Source organism: Anser brachyrhynchus (genome assembly GCF_964034855.1).
Source record: "Anser brachyrhynchus genome assembly, chromosome: 24".
Lineage (NCBI taxonomy): Eukaryota > Metazoa > Chordata > Aves > Anseriformes > Anatidae > Anser > Anser brachyrhynchus.
Genome location: NC_137717.1, coordinates 232,215 through 246,914, shown reverse-complemented (window position 1 = coordinate 246,914; position 14,700 = coordinate 232,215). Strand labels below are relative to the sequence as shown.

Below are 14,700 nucleotides of genomic sequence, written 5' to 3'. Positions count from 1 at the left end.
TCTCCGGGGTGACGCTGGTGTTGAGGAACCAGGCGCTGGCTCAGGGATGGCTTTTCACCATTTCTGCCCCCAAACCACTGGGGCCATGGTGAGGGGGGCAGGGAGGCTGCTGCAGGACAGGGAGCATCCCCAGGACAGGCTCAGGCTGCACACAGGACCCCGGGGCTGGGCCTCCTCACTGCGGGTGCCCCCTTCACCATCGCCTGCCATCACTCGCAGCCAGGAGGAAGCGGAGGAGGGCATATTTCCCCCCCCCCAGCAGACAGAGCCACTGCATGAAGTCATGAAATCGCCTTTTCTCAGCGATGCAGCAGACACAACACGCAGCAGCTTCCGGCGCTGGGGGGGCTGTGGCGCAGCAGCTCACGCACCCCGGCCACGGCTGCACTTCCCAAGCAGAAGTCTGTGCTGCGCTGGGGAAGTCGCTTGTGGCCGGTGGCCCCAGGGCGGTTTGCAGCTCCCGCTGTGCCGGGGTGGCTGTGAGGGGGCAGCAGGAGGGGAAGGAGATGTGACTTCCAGTGCTCCCCCCCACCTGCAGCTCTCTGGGGCTTGAAGAAAAGCCAGCACTGCAAACCCCACCTGGGATTTTTCTTTCTTTCTAGTGAGGATTTATGCTGAATTATCATCTCTCAGCACTTTGCTCCTCTCTTCCCCAGCATGTAGCAGGGCTGTGAAGGTGCCACAGGCAGCGACAGCCTGGTGGGGGTGGTGGCCATGGGGAGGGGAACCCCAACACACTGCACTGCTCCAAGACCACAGGTCCAGCGTGCTGGGCTGCCATGCAGGCAGAAAGAAAGGAACAAAACCCAAATCAGCACTGTCCTGGAAAAAGAAAAAAAGAAAAACACTACTACAAAACAAGCAAACAAAACCAAAGCAGAAATGAGAGTTTTTGATGGTTTACAAACAAACTGAGAGGCACACCAAGCCTGGGCACGCTGCTCACAGTGCTGCGCTGCCAGAGCTGGCAGGGGTCAGGGTGGGCACTGGGGGCCACCTCTGCTGCCAGCCCCCTGGGCCTTGGCAGGGCCAGCCCTGCCACTGCAGCGAGAACAAACTCACTGCTTCTGAGTCTAAGTGAAGCAGTTCCTGGGCACAAACTGCCAGGACACAGCCAGGGCCGTCCGCAGATGACTCCTGCTCTCTCAGGACCAGTCCCAGTCAGGGTGATCCAAGCCTCCCTGCAAGCAGGATTTCCCCCTCAGCAAACATAAGCAGCCTCCCCAGGCAGAGAGCCGGGCCCCAGGCCTCGTGCAATGGACTCACAAGGGTGGCTGCAGCCACTGCAGCACAAATACCTTAGGAATAATTCACCAGGAAAACCCCTATCTCATAAACACTTCAAACCACGACTGGTGCATTTCCTTGATTACCAGCCCCAAACTTTTCATTAGGAATTACTTATTAAACGGGGATCTAACCTTTCTCCCATCTGGTAGCAGATAACGAGTGTTTTATTAAGTCGTTGTGAGCGACCAGCAGCTAATGCAAGCTGCATCCGCTTTATCTGAGGGCTCTGTACTTCATTAGCGATGGATTGTTATGCCATTTATAATTAAGCGTTCTATGCTTCGAAATACGGTGCAGCAAGCAGCGGCAGCAGTCACTGCACAGGCAGAGGGGACTGGAGAAGCGTCCTGCAATGGATGCGTGCTGCAAGCGTCGCAGCGCCTGCAGGTGGAGGCAGCGCAGCCGCAGCTTGTGTCGCTACTGGGCAGCGGGGCTCTGCGACACGTCTGAAAGCAGGGGCTGTGCTCTTCCTCACGCTGCTGCCAGGGGGATTTTTATGTGTGCCACATTCTGCTGTCCCATTGACTTTGGGTGGAAGATGGCTAACATGAGCAAGGGAAATGATGGGATTCTCACTGGGAAGGTTTCAGGTGAAATTTGTGCTGTGAAATTTAGCCCCAGAAATGAGGTTTTGATACAGCTGAGATCAACTGTAGCAGGAATATCACCCACAGCCTTATCCCTAGGAATATCACAGCCCCCTTGACTTATCCCTGTACAGCAGAGACTGACACAGAATCTTCCAAAGCAGCCACTCACCCTGAAGAAGGAAAACTCTAATGAAAAGAATAATTAACAGATGGCTTCATCCCTACATCCAACGCCAATAATTTAAACCTGATGAGCGAGGAAAGAAAAACCACACTCCCATTATTTCAGACTCACTAAGTTTGGTCAGTTGGGTTGTGTTTTTTCATTAGCATGCTGTCTTGCGATAAGTAATTTTCCTTAATGCCTCAAATCACTCTTGATAACAATGTGGTGTTCCTGTGGCCAGCATGAAGTATGAGGAGGTCACAGCAGATGTGTCTTTGCTGGGATGGGGTTTCATTAAATGTGAGTGACCACAGAATTTAACAGTGGAGCCCAGCGCCACTGCCCACTAATTGCTTTAGTGTGCTTCTGGTACCACCACAATTTCCCTTCTCCAGTATTGGGATTTGTCTACTTAATCCAATGCCCTTCATCAGGATTGTAGGAAGATGTGGCCTTGATATGTAAATACCACTTTTTCTGAGTCTTCAGTAGTTCTTCAGAATCAAGTAGCCATGCATTTAGCTCAAGAGACAGCCCTGCCCAGAAAACATCTCCTTGCATCAGGCCTGGAGCTCTGTTTCCCCAGTGCAATAAAGGGCTATAATGACCTGCTGGTGACACAGCTCAACAGCCTCACATTTCTCAGATGAGGAAACTGAGGCACTGGTAGGGAATCACCCTCCAGCTATGGTCACCTCACAGGCTAATGCTTATCTGGGAAAAGGCAAAAGCTGTGAAAGCACACCAAAGAATCAGGGCACCTCCTGGGTGCTCCCAGCGCTTGCAGAAAATCAAATGCCTTTAAGGCAATCAGAGCTAAAAGCCCAAAGACATCCCTCTGAAGCACGAGGCAAACCAAGCAAAACCCTAATGCTGCCAAGAAAGCAAGGACTGGAGCAGGGGCTGAGCCCAGCCCCAGCAGCTCTGAGTCCCAGCCCCACTGAGGGAGCGCTCAGCATCCCCTGCGGCTGGCAGACCCGCTAGAGGCTGCTTGGAGTCATCTCTATTGAACGAACACGTGGCATTATGGCTTGTTTTGCTTTAACTAAGTAAAATCCATCTGTGTTATTGTGCTATTTCTATTCCTAAATCTTGCATTACATTGAAAGTCTTTTAAACCATCTGCACAAAAGGACTCTATGTGGTTTCTAGGGCATTTTCTGTTTAACTTGCATTAAAGTGTACTGAAGAGCTACAAGTGCATTAGCGGTCCTGCTTCCAAATTGCTGTTATAACCTTTGCCCTCAGCCAATCAATCTTGCTGACACCCATTAAAATGAGCTCATGGTGCCGTTTTTATGGCCGGATTAAGTGGTATATCTGTAGCTCAGGCGGTTCGGTAAGGGCGTCACACTGCTAATGATTTCTTTATTGATCTTTAATGATTTCCTACATTAGTACAAGCAACATTAGCCTCAACAACATGCTCCAGGACAGACTGACTAAATAATTCACTGCAGCAAACTGTGATCACATAACTGCACATTCCTCCTTTGCGTTAAGAAATGGAGGTGGAAGCTGCATAATTATATTCTCTGATATAACAGAGAAAGCTGTTTCCTCCCCCCCGGTTTTCTCCCAGCCTCCCCACCCCCAAGCCAGTGACAGCCCTGTGGTGTGAAGAAATTTTCCCATAAGGGGCCAGGGATCTGCCCCAAATTACTCACCAGAAGAAGAAATTATCAGCACGGTCAAGGCTTTACTCTGCTTCTGCCAAGGAAACGCAGTGCCTCAGAGGCCGTGGGGACATTAGGATGAGCAAGGTCTGACAGGTCTCAGCATCAGGGCGCTGCTGGGATGATGAACAGATAAGACATCACTGATGTAGGATGCCAGATGCTGCCACTTACCCATCCACACCCTGGCACACGCATTCCCCTGCAGGACACCCCACAGCCAGTGTTTCACAGCCATGACAATATTTAAGATCCAAATTCCCAGGCTGTGGTTTGCTTCACGTACGGACACCTGGGCAGTTTGGGGAAATGTTGCACCAGGGCTGCCTGCGAGGGGAGGTCTGAAGGCTCCTGGACCTGCTCCGGCTTGCTCTGCTTCACCTCTGAGGAGCAAAGAAGAAATAAGAGGTTTAACAGTCCTCAACATACTAAAATGAACTTTTAAAATCACTGGGATGAGGCTGACTTTCATTCCTAGCTGGAGTTCAGATGGAGGTCTCCCTGTGCCACCAACACGCACAGGATGGTTTACAGGAAACCACCTACAGAGCTCACCTGTAGAGGAATGGCATGGCCAGCACAAAGGCATCCTGCAGGCAAAGTGCTCTGCTGCTCTGGTGGTATGAGCAGCAGGAGAGGGTCCCCATGTCCCAGCTCCACACCAGTGCCATGGCAGGGTCACACAGCTGCCGGAGCGAGCCAGACACTGAGTGAGCAAGAAGGCTGCCGCAGCCACCTCCTGGCCACAAAGCCCAGGGGAAGCCCTTCAAAAGCAGACTTGGCAGCATCACTTCATTATTTCCTTGGTTCAGCCTATCCCGGAGGTTCTTCTTTTGGTGGCACACTGAGGATCTAGTCCAGGACAGGGAGAGCTGCTCCCTGCCAGCTGCTGGCCACTAAGCCAGCCTGCCCAGCTGCGTGGCTCAGGATGCACCAGGTGCTCAGGTGCTGCGAGAAATCCAGCTGCAATCTGCAGCCTTTCTGCTGGGAGGTAACGGGGAAGCACTAGTCCCACTGCCGCACCATTTAATTGGGCAAAGCACTCAGTGGCGTGGGTCAAATTCTCCGCAGGTGCTGGTGTAAAGCCAGATGAGGCTGGGCATGCCACAGTCTTCATTAGCGTAACTGGTTGCAAACCACAGCTCTTGACCTGCAAATAGAAATGATTTCTTCATTAATGGAAATGTCAACAGTGGGGAACCTGTGGTTTCTAATGACACAGCCATTTTCATCAAGCATACAGACAAACTATTAAGAAAACAAAAAACTGTGGCCTTCTTCCCTCTCCCCCAACCTAATGCAAGGATTTTTTTTTCTTGAAATGAAACGTGACACTTCGAGGTCGTGCAGAGAAGGAGCTCTTTCCTACAGAGACATAGAGTTAAAGCTCACCATTACTCAAATTCACAAGGTAAACCCTCCCTGATGCTATCACTAGTACATCAGTGACGGGAAAGGCTTCAGGATGGCACCTGTGAATGTCACAGCTTGGTGATTCCAGAGGAAAGGCCAGAGGGGCACAAGGACAAGGCATGGTTGAGACAGGATGCTTTGGGGAGTACTGTGTTTGCCTGTGACTAACCAGGTGTCTTAGTGATGTTCCTATTCCTACTGCCCTCCCCTATCCTCTCACCAGATAGCTGCTGGGGGGGACTGCTTGCGTGCCACAGGGCCTCTGGGCTTTCATAGGATTTTTCTGTGTGTCCTACAAATCACCGCTGACATCAGGTGCCAGGGTGTGCAGAAGACAGAGGAGGCACTGCAGCCAGTGCCTTCCCCTGCCGGCACTTGCCCAGCCACTGAGCATGCAGGAGCTGAGAGCTCCACTGGGTGATCTCAGTGACTAGGAAAAATGCGCTAGAAAAAGGATTTTTTTGGAGTCTTGGTACAGATGCGCCTGCTAAACAAATGAGGCTGCTCAGATGAGTCCAAATTAGAAGCCAGAAAAGACAGACCATGGCTCTAAACAAATAAACAAACTAAAGCAAGAGCTCATTTGCATCCTTCAGCCCTCAAATAAACCGCAGAGGATATTCTTGGCAGAAATGCAGCGACAGCATCTAACACCTGGACTAAACTCTACTGTCAGTAGCGCAAATTGCTGTGCCAACCCCATGTCCCACACACCAGCCCTCTTACAGCACCCATCAAGCACTGCAGCAAAATCCGCCCCCAAAAACTTGCCAAGGACTATCTTCCACCTCTCCTGCCCAGATGCTGCAGCACAGAAGATGTGCTTGTTGCTGTAATTATTTGCATGAGCAAAGCACCAGTGGCAACACTGAGTTTGCATCATGTCAAGCAGAGCCACTGCAACCCAATGCCTAAGTCGGCAGAGTAGGATTTTGCAAAAAAAAAGATGCACTGGGAGGGCTGGGAGAGCAAGAGCTGCTGCGGCCCCATAGGCACCAGCTCAGGTGACACAAACGAGCAACTTAATGATAGTTCTGAAATGAAAGCCAGCGTCCAGCCTCGCAGTCATGGGCAAAGAGTGGAAAAAGTGAACAGAAAAGCCTCAACTGTGGCTAACAACAACAAAATAATAATAATAAAAAAGCCCGCTTATTTTATTTTTCTGGGTGACTTTTATTTTATTTTATTTTATTTTATTTTATTTTATTTTATTTTATTTTATTTTATTTTATTTTATTTTATTATGGCTATCCCTGGGTGGCTGAGCATGGAGGGTGGCAATGCTGCAACCTCAGTTAGAGAAAGTGTGTTCTCTACTGAGCAGAAATAGACCAAAAGGCAAGAAAACAAACAAACAAACAAACAAACAAACAAAAAACAACATTGAAACAGAGCAGTCAGACAAGGTAGAGGCTCAGAACTGATCCTGCGCTCCAGAGAGGCACTCTCAGAGCAGACTCAGTTGCTGGGTCCTGAGCTCATGAGGCTCAGGCCCAGCCCTCTCCACGCTGCCACACTACGAACAGCACAGGGCAAACATCCCCTGCCCTTGATGCACAAAATACCAGCTGGGACAATTCCCCAAAGCTGGGAACCCAAGGGGATTTTGTCCCTGGCTGGCTGAATCACAGCCCACCCCCCCCCACACCCCTCCCCCAGCACTTCAGCCTCCTCAGCTCAAGCTTTACAAAGTATTTCCCAATATTACGTTTCCAACACTATCCAGCCATGCCTGTGGACAGAGCCACATCACATGCCCCATCAACACCCCTCTCATCCAAGCTGCCTTGAGCTCCCACAGCAACCATTTCCCAGTGGTGAAAAAATATTGCAGAGCAGTGAAACCAGCTCCTTGATGCCAGCTCTGCTCTTTCACAGCCTGAAACACGTGCAAGGCTGAGAGCCTGCCCTTGTTTTCTTGAGGTGGACATCTCCACAGACACGATTCACACCTCAAAAAGCATGCTGTAAAATGTGCTTCTGACAAATACTGCTCTGGTTAACTTACCAGTGGGAAGATGCAAAGGTTATCGGTAAAGGATACAGTCATCAGGCAAAGTCCTCAGCTACTAGAAATCAGTGTAGCCCCTTGAAGACAAGAAAGCAATGTCACATTTTATTAGCTGAAACCCTGAATTCATGCACACATTTGGAGTGGCAGGGTGGTAGTGGCCAGGAGCACTTTGTGCAAGGCTGATGGGGCAGCTGCATCCCTAAGAGATGCAGCAGGGAAGGCTGGTGGCAAACAACATGCCCTTTGAGTAACTTTGAGTAATTATTTTTTTAAGGGGGGTGGGTAGGGGAGGTGGGTGTAAGGTATAAATAAATAAAATGACATTTAATTGCACAATCTACACACAATCAGTGTTGGATAGTTCATTAAGCAGCAACAGCCTTGCTGCACCAGAGGGAGGTGTCAAGTGGAGATGAATTACAGTGAAAAAAACAGATATTTTTGTTCTCATCCATGCCCTTTATATTTATTCAGAATAAAACGTTTATACTCCAGAGAAAGAGCATCCCCCGGAAGGAGCAGGTATTAACTGTTACTTAGGGACAACATCCTTGCAAGGGACTGCATCTCACAGCCCAAGCAGAAACCTTGTCCCTCAGGCTTTCAGCCCCTTGGACACCAGGCCAGCCTCAGCGGGGTGCTGGCAGGACCGGCAGGCGGGGAGCTGCGCTGCGGGCTGCGGATGGTGCCGGCAGCCTGAGCCGTGCGTCCTCAGAGCTGCTGCTGGCCGCGGCCAGCGGCTCCGCCGGCAAAGCCACAGGTGGCCCCTGATGCCTGTTGCCCAGCGGCCTGGCAGCGGGTGCCAGGGGCCCCGCGGGGCGCGCGGGTGGCTGGGGACATCGATCGCCTTTGCAGCGGAGCAGGAGCCAAGGCCACCCGGGGCACCAGCGCCACGCGGGAAGGCCGCAGGCCGTCGCCCGTCCTGCGAGGGCTGCCGGCGGCAGACGCGACCCCACCCGCTGCACCCGAGGGCCCTCAGCTCGCCACCGGGTGCCGAGCAGCGCCCTCGGGAAGGTCCCGGCCCCTCGCCGCAGCACCGGCCGGCCCCCAGCAGCGCTCGGCCCCAATGCGCGGCGGCGGGACGGGGGCGTCCGCCCCGCAGGCAGCGCAGGCCCAGGGCATCGGAGCACGGGGCTTTGTCTCCCTCTAGCGCACGCCGCTCCGAAGCGGCTCCGCGGCGAGACGCGGCGCCCGGGGGTGCCCTCGGCCGAGGAGCGCGGCAGAGGCCCGGGGCGCGCAGGCCTTGCCCGGGGTGGGGGGGGGGGGCACGCCTTGGCGCTGCTCCCGGGGCGAGGCCTGTGGAGGGGAGAGGGAGGCGGTGCCGGCCCTGCGGCGGGCCTGCCCTGCCCTGCCCTGCCCTGCCCTGCCCGGGCCGCTCTGAGGCGCGGAGCGGGTCCCGGCAGAGGCTGGCGGCCGCCGGAGCCGCTGCCCGAAGCAGGGCCCGGAGTTTGCCTCCTGCAGCGATGCAGCTGGGAGAGCGCTGTCACGGCCCCACACCTTCTGTATTGACTTTCCCAGTTTGTCCTGTTAAACAAATGTTCTGGCAGAGGTATAGGGGGACTTATTATCCTTGCATTACAATATCCAATCCACTGATATATCTATTATTCATTTATTTTTCTATTATTCATTTATTCACTGGGAATTTAGAGGCAATCAAAAAGGCACTCTTGGTCATTTTGCTATAAAAGCATTTTTGATCCTCTTCTCTGCCAATGCAAACTCGTCTCTCTCCCTTAAAATACATTAATGACCCATTACAGGGATGGGATCTGATGCCCTGCTTATATATAGGAGCGTCTTTGGAGATTTTGAAATTGATATAAATAAACCGGGGCCTGTTGTTAATGCATTCATTAGGCAAGGGGTGGGCTGGGATGAGGAACACAATATTTTCCACTCCAAGCTCTCCAGAGGCTCTCCAGTCGTAGATGTTAATGCCTAAAAAACAAAACAAAACAAAACGACAAGTTGGGCTCTCCTGTCCTGCTCCCCAGAAGCCACAAGGACCAACACCAGTGGTTTCTCCTGCACAGGTGGCATGTGGCTGCCCCAGCCCAAATGGTACCAGGGATCACCCTGACACCTTAAAACCACCCCAAATCCCCAGGAATTATTTACCAGACACCAGCATCCACACTTCACTCATCCAGGAGGATGAAGCAATTGCACAAGGCAGTGGCAAAGGTCTTATCCTGCCTCTGTCCCCAGCCCCACTGCTGTCCTGTCCATCTGTGCCATGCTGTGGCTCCGTTTTTCACCTCTCAGGCACATGACTGTCATTGTAATCCAAGCATACAGATAACCTTAAATTAACAGTCACTGATAATTTAGCCAGTGCAGTTCTGTATGGTGAAGCAGAACACTGGTCCATTCTGCTAACGCATTCATCAGCACATTTACCCTCCTTGATTTTTCGGGGGCTGGGATCTTACATCATCATCCTTCCTGGGGGAGACATCACGGCTCTGCAGGGTACAGACCAGCACTGGCACCTCTGTCCTGGAGCCTCAAAGCCATAAGCAACTGGGATCAAACTCGTGCTCACTATGGGAGATGTCCTTCGGCATCAGGGGGGTTCAGAGCAGATTCCATCCACATGTAAAGGTAGAGGAGCAACTAGCAGGGTACCAGCTTCAATGTTACTCCAAGAACAGGGTAATATCATATGAAACACAATCAGGTATGTAAGTCAGTCTGCTCATACACACTGAGAATTTCCTTGATTCACCAAAGCAATGAGAGTCAGAAGAAATGGTCCTGTTCTGCAATGTGTGTGCCATCTGTGTCACTGCTTTCTTCCTCACCTTCAAGGACCACAAGTCCCTTCAGGGTCCATATCATAGTCTCCCAGGAGCTAGCAGTACCCTATATTATTTGGATGTGTAACAGCATCACCTGCCACCATGCCAAAAACTGTCTGCAAAGGGCGGCTCAGGAGGAGATGGATGCACATCACCACCTTTGCTTTGCATCCTCAGCAAGTACTGTTTTTGAGTCAAGGGGACTTGCAGGGGAAATATCAACCATGAAAATCCAGCAGCAATGGGAGAGCAAAGAGGAAAAAAAGAACTAGACAATAACTCTACTCCTATGCCTCTACTCCATCTCTCCCACTGCCTGACAGAGGGACAGGAATGTCCCTCTCCCCTGGGCCACAAAAAGCGATCAGGCTCATTCAGCAGGGCTGAAGGCTGTGGTAAGCTCCAGGAAGGTAAGTCAGCACCCCCAGGATGGGATGGCTGCAGCCCAGCCCAATGGCTGTCCCAAACCCTGCACCCTGTTTGCTGGAGGGGGAAAAGCACTGTGGCGCTGGGACCAGGTCCCGGCAGCTCTCGCAGCTGCATAATGTCTCCTCACTTCTCTTTTCCCCCCTGTGATACTGTGGCCATTCTCAGCAGTGGTCACCCTCCCGTGAGGTCACCTTTCCTCACTTCTCCCTTTGCTCCTGGCCTGAGATATCAGTCCCCGGTCCCACAGGTGCTTCCCAGTCCGCAGCAGCTCCTTTTGCATGTGTGAACAGCGAGAGCAGCTTGTGCAGGCACCCCAACACACCAAGACCTCTGTAAAGAGCTTCTTGCTCCATTGCGTGGGGGAACTGGCCCCAAGCATTGCCTGAGGTTGCTGAGCAAGACAAGGGCAGGACAGGGCCATCGTGAACCCAAAACCCATCCTCCAGCCACCACCACTGCTTCCCCCAGCCCTGCCGGCTCAGCGCATACTGCGGCTCACGGCTGCACCATGCTCCAGGGACAGCTTTGCGCTGTCACCCACCACACACTTGCCTTTCGGGGTTGCACTCTGAAACAAGGCCAGAAAAGGTGGTTTGCTGGTGTCCTACTTCTTCTTTAGCATCTCAACTCTTCTTCCACTTCCGTAAGTGGCGTCTTTCCCATATGGCCTCTGCTCGGGGGGGACAGGCCCAGACCTGCTGCTGGCCTCGTCTTCCCGGAAGGCATTTCACCTCTTATCATCCCGCTTGCCTGGGAGGATCTCCCCACCCCAGAGAAAAGAATGAAGCAGTGGATGGGCTGGAAATAAGGGCTTGGCTGGGGACTGGCTTGCTTGGCTTGAGATTTTCCATTTCTTCCAAAGAGCCCGGTCACAAGCTCCCGTAGCACCACACCGGTGGCAGAGCTGAGGGCAGCTGAGCAGCCATGCCAGCAGATGCCCCAGGTTGCACACCCTCCCCCGGGGTGCACTGGCTTTTTAAATGGAAAGAAGCAAGAAAATAGCAAACAGAAGTGGCCAGGTCAGAGCCAGAAAGCGCTCAACTGAGTGGCTCCCTCTCATCCCAGCTATTAAACATTTGTGTAACTCATGCAATGGACAAGTGTGTCTGCAACAGAGGGACCAGTACAGATTGGGGATGCACCTCAGAGAAGGCACCCGACCCTAAATGATTCTTGGGGACGCACCTCAGAGAAGGCACCCGACCCTAAATGATTCTTGGGGACACCACACTGAACTCTGCCAGGTGCTGTGGCTGCAGGATGACTCTAGCCCAGCCCAAAACCTGCTCTGCACAGGGCTGCATGCAGAGCCAGGCTGTAGCACAGGGCAATGCTGCTGCAGTGCAGTGAGCATCCCTACGGGCCACCCCAGGTGTAGCCAGCAGCACAAACCACCTCAATGCTTAGATGCCAACTGCCAGCAACTGAAGAAAAAGAAAAAGAAAAAGAAAAAGAAAAAGAAAAAGAAAAAGAAAAAGAAAAAGAAAAAGAAAAAGAAAAAGAAAAAGAAAAAGAAAAAGAAAAAGAAAAAGAAAAAGAAAAAGAAAAAGAAAAAGAAAAAGAAAAAGAAAAAGAAAAAGAAAAAGAAAAAGAAAAAGAAAAAGAAAAAGAAAAAGAAAAAGAAAAAGAAAAAGAAAAAGAAAAAGAAAAAGAAAAAGAAAAAGAAAAAGAAAAAGAAAAAGAAAAAGAAAAAGAAAAAGAAAAAGAAAAAGAAAAAAAGAAAAAAAGAAAAAAAGAAAAAAAGAAAAAAAGAAAAAAAGAAAAAAAGAAAAAAAGAAAAAAAGAAAAAAAGAAAAAAAGAAAAAAAGAAAAAAAGAAAAAAAAAATCCAAACCCCCACCACACTAATTTCATCAGCGTTATGAAAAAAAAAGGGGGAGGGGGGGAGTTATTGCTGCCTGCAAACATTCAGGCTCCTGAGCAAGTTCTTTCATGGGTAATTCCTGCTGTAATTAACATCTCTGGGGTTAATGTATCCAAGTTTCAGGGGATAAAAAGATGCATTGTTAACAGCCTGCGCTCCTGGTTGTGTCCTGTCCAGGCTGGGGTTGGAATGACCAGGAAATAGCAGCTTTCATCTGCCATTAGTGTCAAAACAGTTGTTATACCCCGGAAATTAAAACTATTCACTGTAGTAAAGTTTTAATGTCCGCGGTTTTATTTGACGTCCTGTGACTTATGGGCTGGACTGGATTCCCCTGCTCTGATCTCCTGGATTTATGAGCTTGAAAAATTCACCAAGCGACTCTTTCAGTGCCACAGCAATGACAGGCCCCGCGCTGAGCTGACAGGGAGGGAGCAAAACACAGCTGCAGGGCACCCGTTCCATGCCCAACACCAACGGAGAGGTAAGCTCAGCCACAGCCAAAGGAAGGAGAGCCATCCTGTTCCAGCCAAAACACCTCTGCCCGGATGCCTCGCGTGGGGCTGGGCAGCATCGCCTCTGCCTTTCCCCACAACAACATGGAGCAAGAGGCAATGGCCAAAGCAGAGCACCAGGATGGTGCAACACAGCACGAAGGGGACAGAGCAGAGAGCAGGGAGAGGCTGTGGGGAGGACAACAGGAGCAAGGATCTGATCTGCATTTCACAGGCAGCTCAGTTTCCAGCTCAGTAAGCTTTGTGCTGCTCTGTCCTCAGGAAACCTCCCCACTGCCCAAGTGATGCTCTGGCTGCGATGGCTGAGTACATCCATCAGTACATCTCTGCAAGGTGGCTGGAATGAAGCAGAGCATGTACGGGACACCCGAGGAGAAGGGACAGGTTCTCCAGCACTGCATGGGGACATAAGGCACAGTGGGCTGCACCAGCCAGTGCTGGAGGTGGGGACATGCTGCTGCAGGAGAGAGGAAAATCCACTATGTAACTCACCCTGGCCTCAAATTGTCCCATGCATTTTATACTCCATAGGTACCTTCCCAGCCACAGGTACCTCCCTGCAAATTTCCATACACCAGGGATTTGCACATCTGGGAATAAAGACAGGCAGCAGGACTCTGCACCAGCTGCCACCGATGAGAGTTTTCACTGCAGGCAAGGCAAGCAAATTAATACTGTGTCCTAAATCTTAGGGAAGGTTATGCTTTGCACTGTATCTCCCTGCACAAGTGCAAGGAACTACAAGCTGCCAGAGGGGAACACAAATCCGGGAGAGCAGTGCGGCTCCTCAGCAGCACCGGCTGCAACGGGAGAGCAGCTGCAGCAGGAGGCTCTTGCTGGAGCTACAGCAGTAGCACCCTGGATTTCAGCAGGCAAAGAAATGCTTAACAGATGGATTTTGCATCCATCCTTGTGGCTCCTAGAATATCTTCATAAGCCACAATGTGCCCTTAATCCCACAACAAAATCAAGTCAAAGAGCAATTAATATTCTGATACCTGTGGCTAGCTGAAGTGATATAGAGCTGAAGAATTCTTTTTCCATTTCACTCCAACTGTGGTTTTGTTTTTTTCCAGCCATTCTCTGGTCAGTGGTTTTAGGGGCACCAAGGTTCACTTTTGTGGGTAACCTCCACTGTTAGCTGTTGATTTAATTAACTCAGGCTCCTCTGCCTTCTTGACCATACCAACCCCAGCAGGGCTGGATTTCAAACACAAGCCCTGAGTATTTCTCCTTTACAAAAAGTGAGGGGTACTGAAGGGAAGCAAAGAGCCAAATTTATCTCCAGGTAGAGGAGAAAAAAAAAAAAAAAAAGTCTGAACAACTGGACTCTGCAGAGCACTTTCTCCAGAGCACAGGGAGGGGAGCAAGGAGCAACCTGGGCACCAGGTCAGCGCCTGAACTGCCACACAGTTACTGCAGGTCTCAGCGAAGCAGAGTGTACAGGAATGGCAATATTGTTTGCTCGATCCTAAGCATGATAAATAACAATTGTTCATGTCTTTTTTATTCCGCAGTGGAATCAAGTGTTAATGAACATAGTTGATAGTGAACACTCAAGGTATAACCACAGGACCCCTCCGGCACCTCCAGGAGGCAAAACCAAATGGTAGCTCCTGCTGCCTCGTGGAAATCTGACTGTTCTCCCCCCACCCAAATAAATTAAAAAAATAAAAAATAAATAAAATAATAAAGAGTTTCTGGGCAGGCCCACCATAGAGATGATCCCAGACACCAGGGATGGGGACCAAATTGCCCTGGCACATCCCCACAGCCGCTGACCGTGTGGGCAACATCTACAAGACCCTGCCAAGTGGGTTTTAATGAAGGCTTCAAGTCCTCTGGGTTAGAAAAACAGCAGTTACCTACAGCCCCAACAGTATTTAGTAACAAAGTCACCAATCTGGACCCATGCAAGAAACACAGACCCCAAGGGCACC

General features: G+C 51.0%; 1 protein-coding gene across 1 annotated transcript; it reads right to left on the bottom strand.

Annotated features, from left to right (window-relative positions):
- Window positions 1-694: 694 nt before the first annotated feature.
- LOC308182252 (uncharacterized protein) lies at window positions 695-9,423 on the bottom strand (the record flags this gene model as incomplete). The annotated part of the gene is made up of 6 exons (XM_080566526.1): window positions 695-822; window positions 3,714-3,835; window positions 4,009-4,105; window positions 4,278-4,872; window positions 7,144-8,750; window positions 9,367-9,423. 2 exons carry the CDS (start codon window positions 9,421-9,423, stop codon window positions 7,779-7,781), a joined length of 1,029 nt encoding a protein of 342 aa, XP_080422652.1. The 3' UTR covers window positions 695-822; window positions 3,714-3,835; window positions 4,009-4,105; window positions 4,278-4,872; window positions 7,144-7,778.
- Between the last annotated feature and the right edge of the window lie 5,277 nt (window positions 9,424-14,700).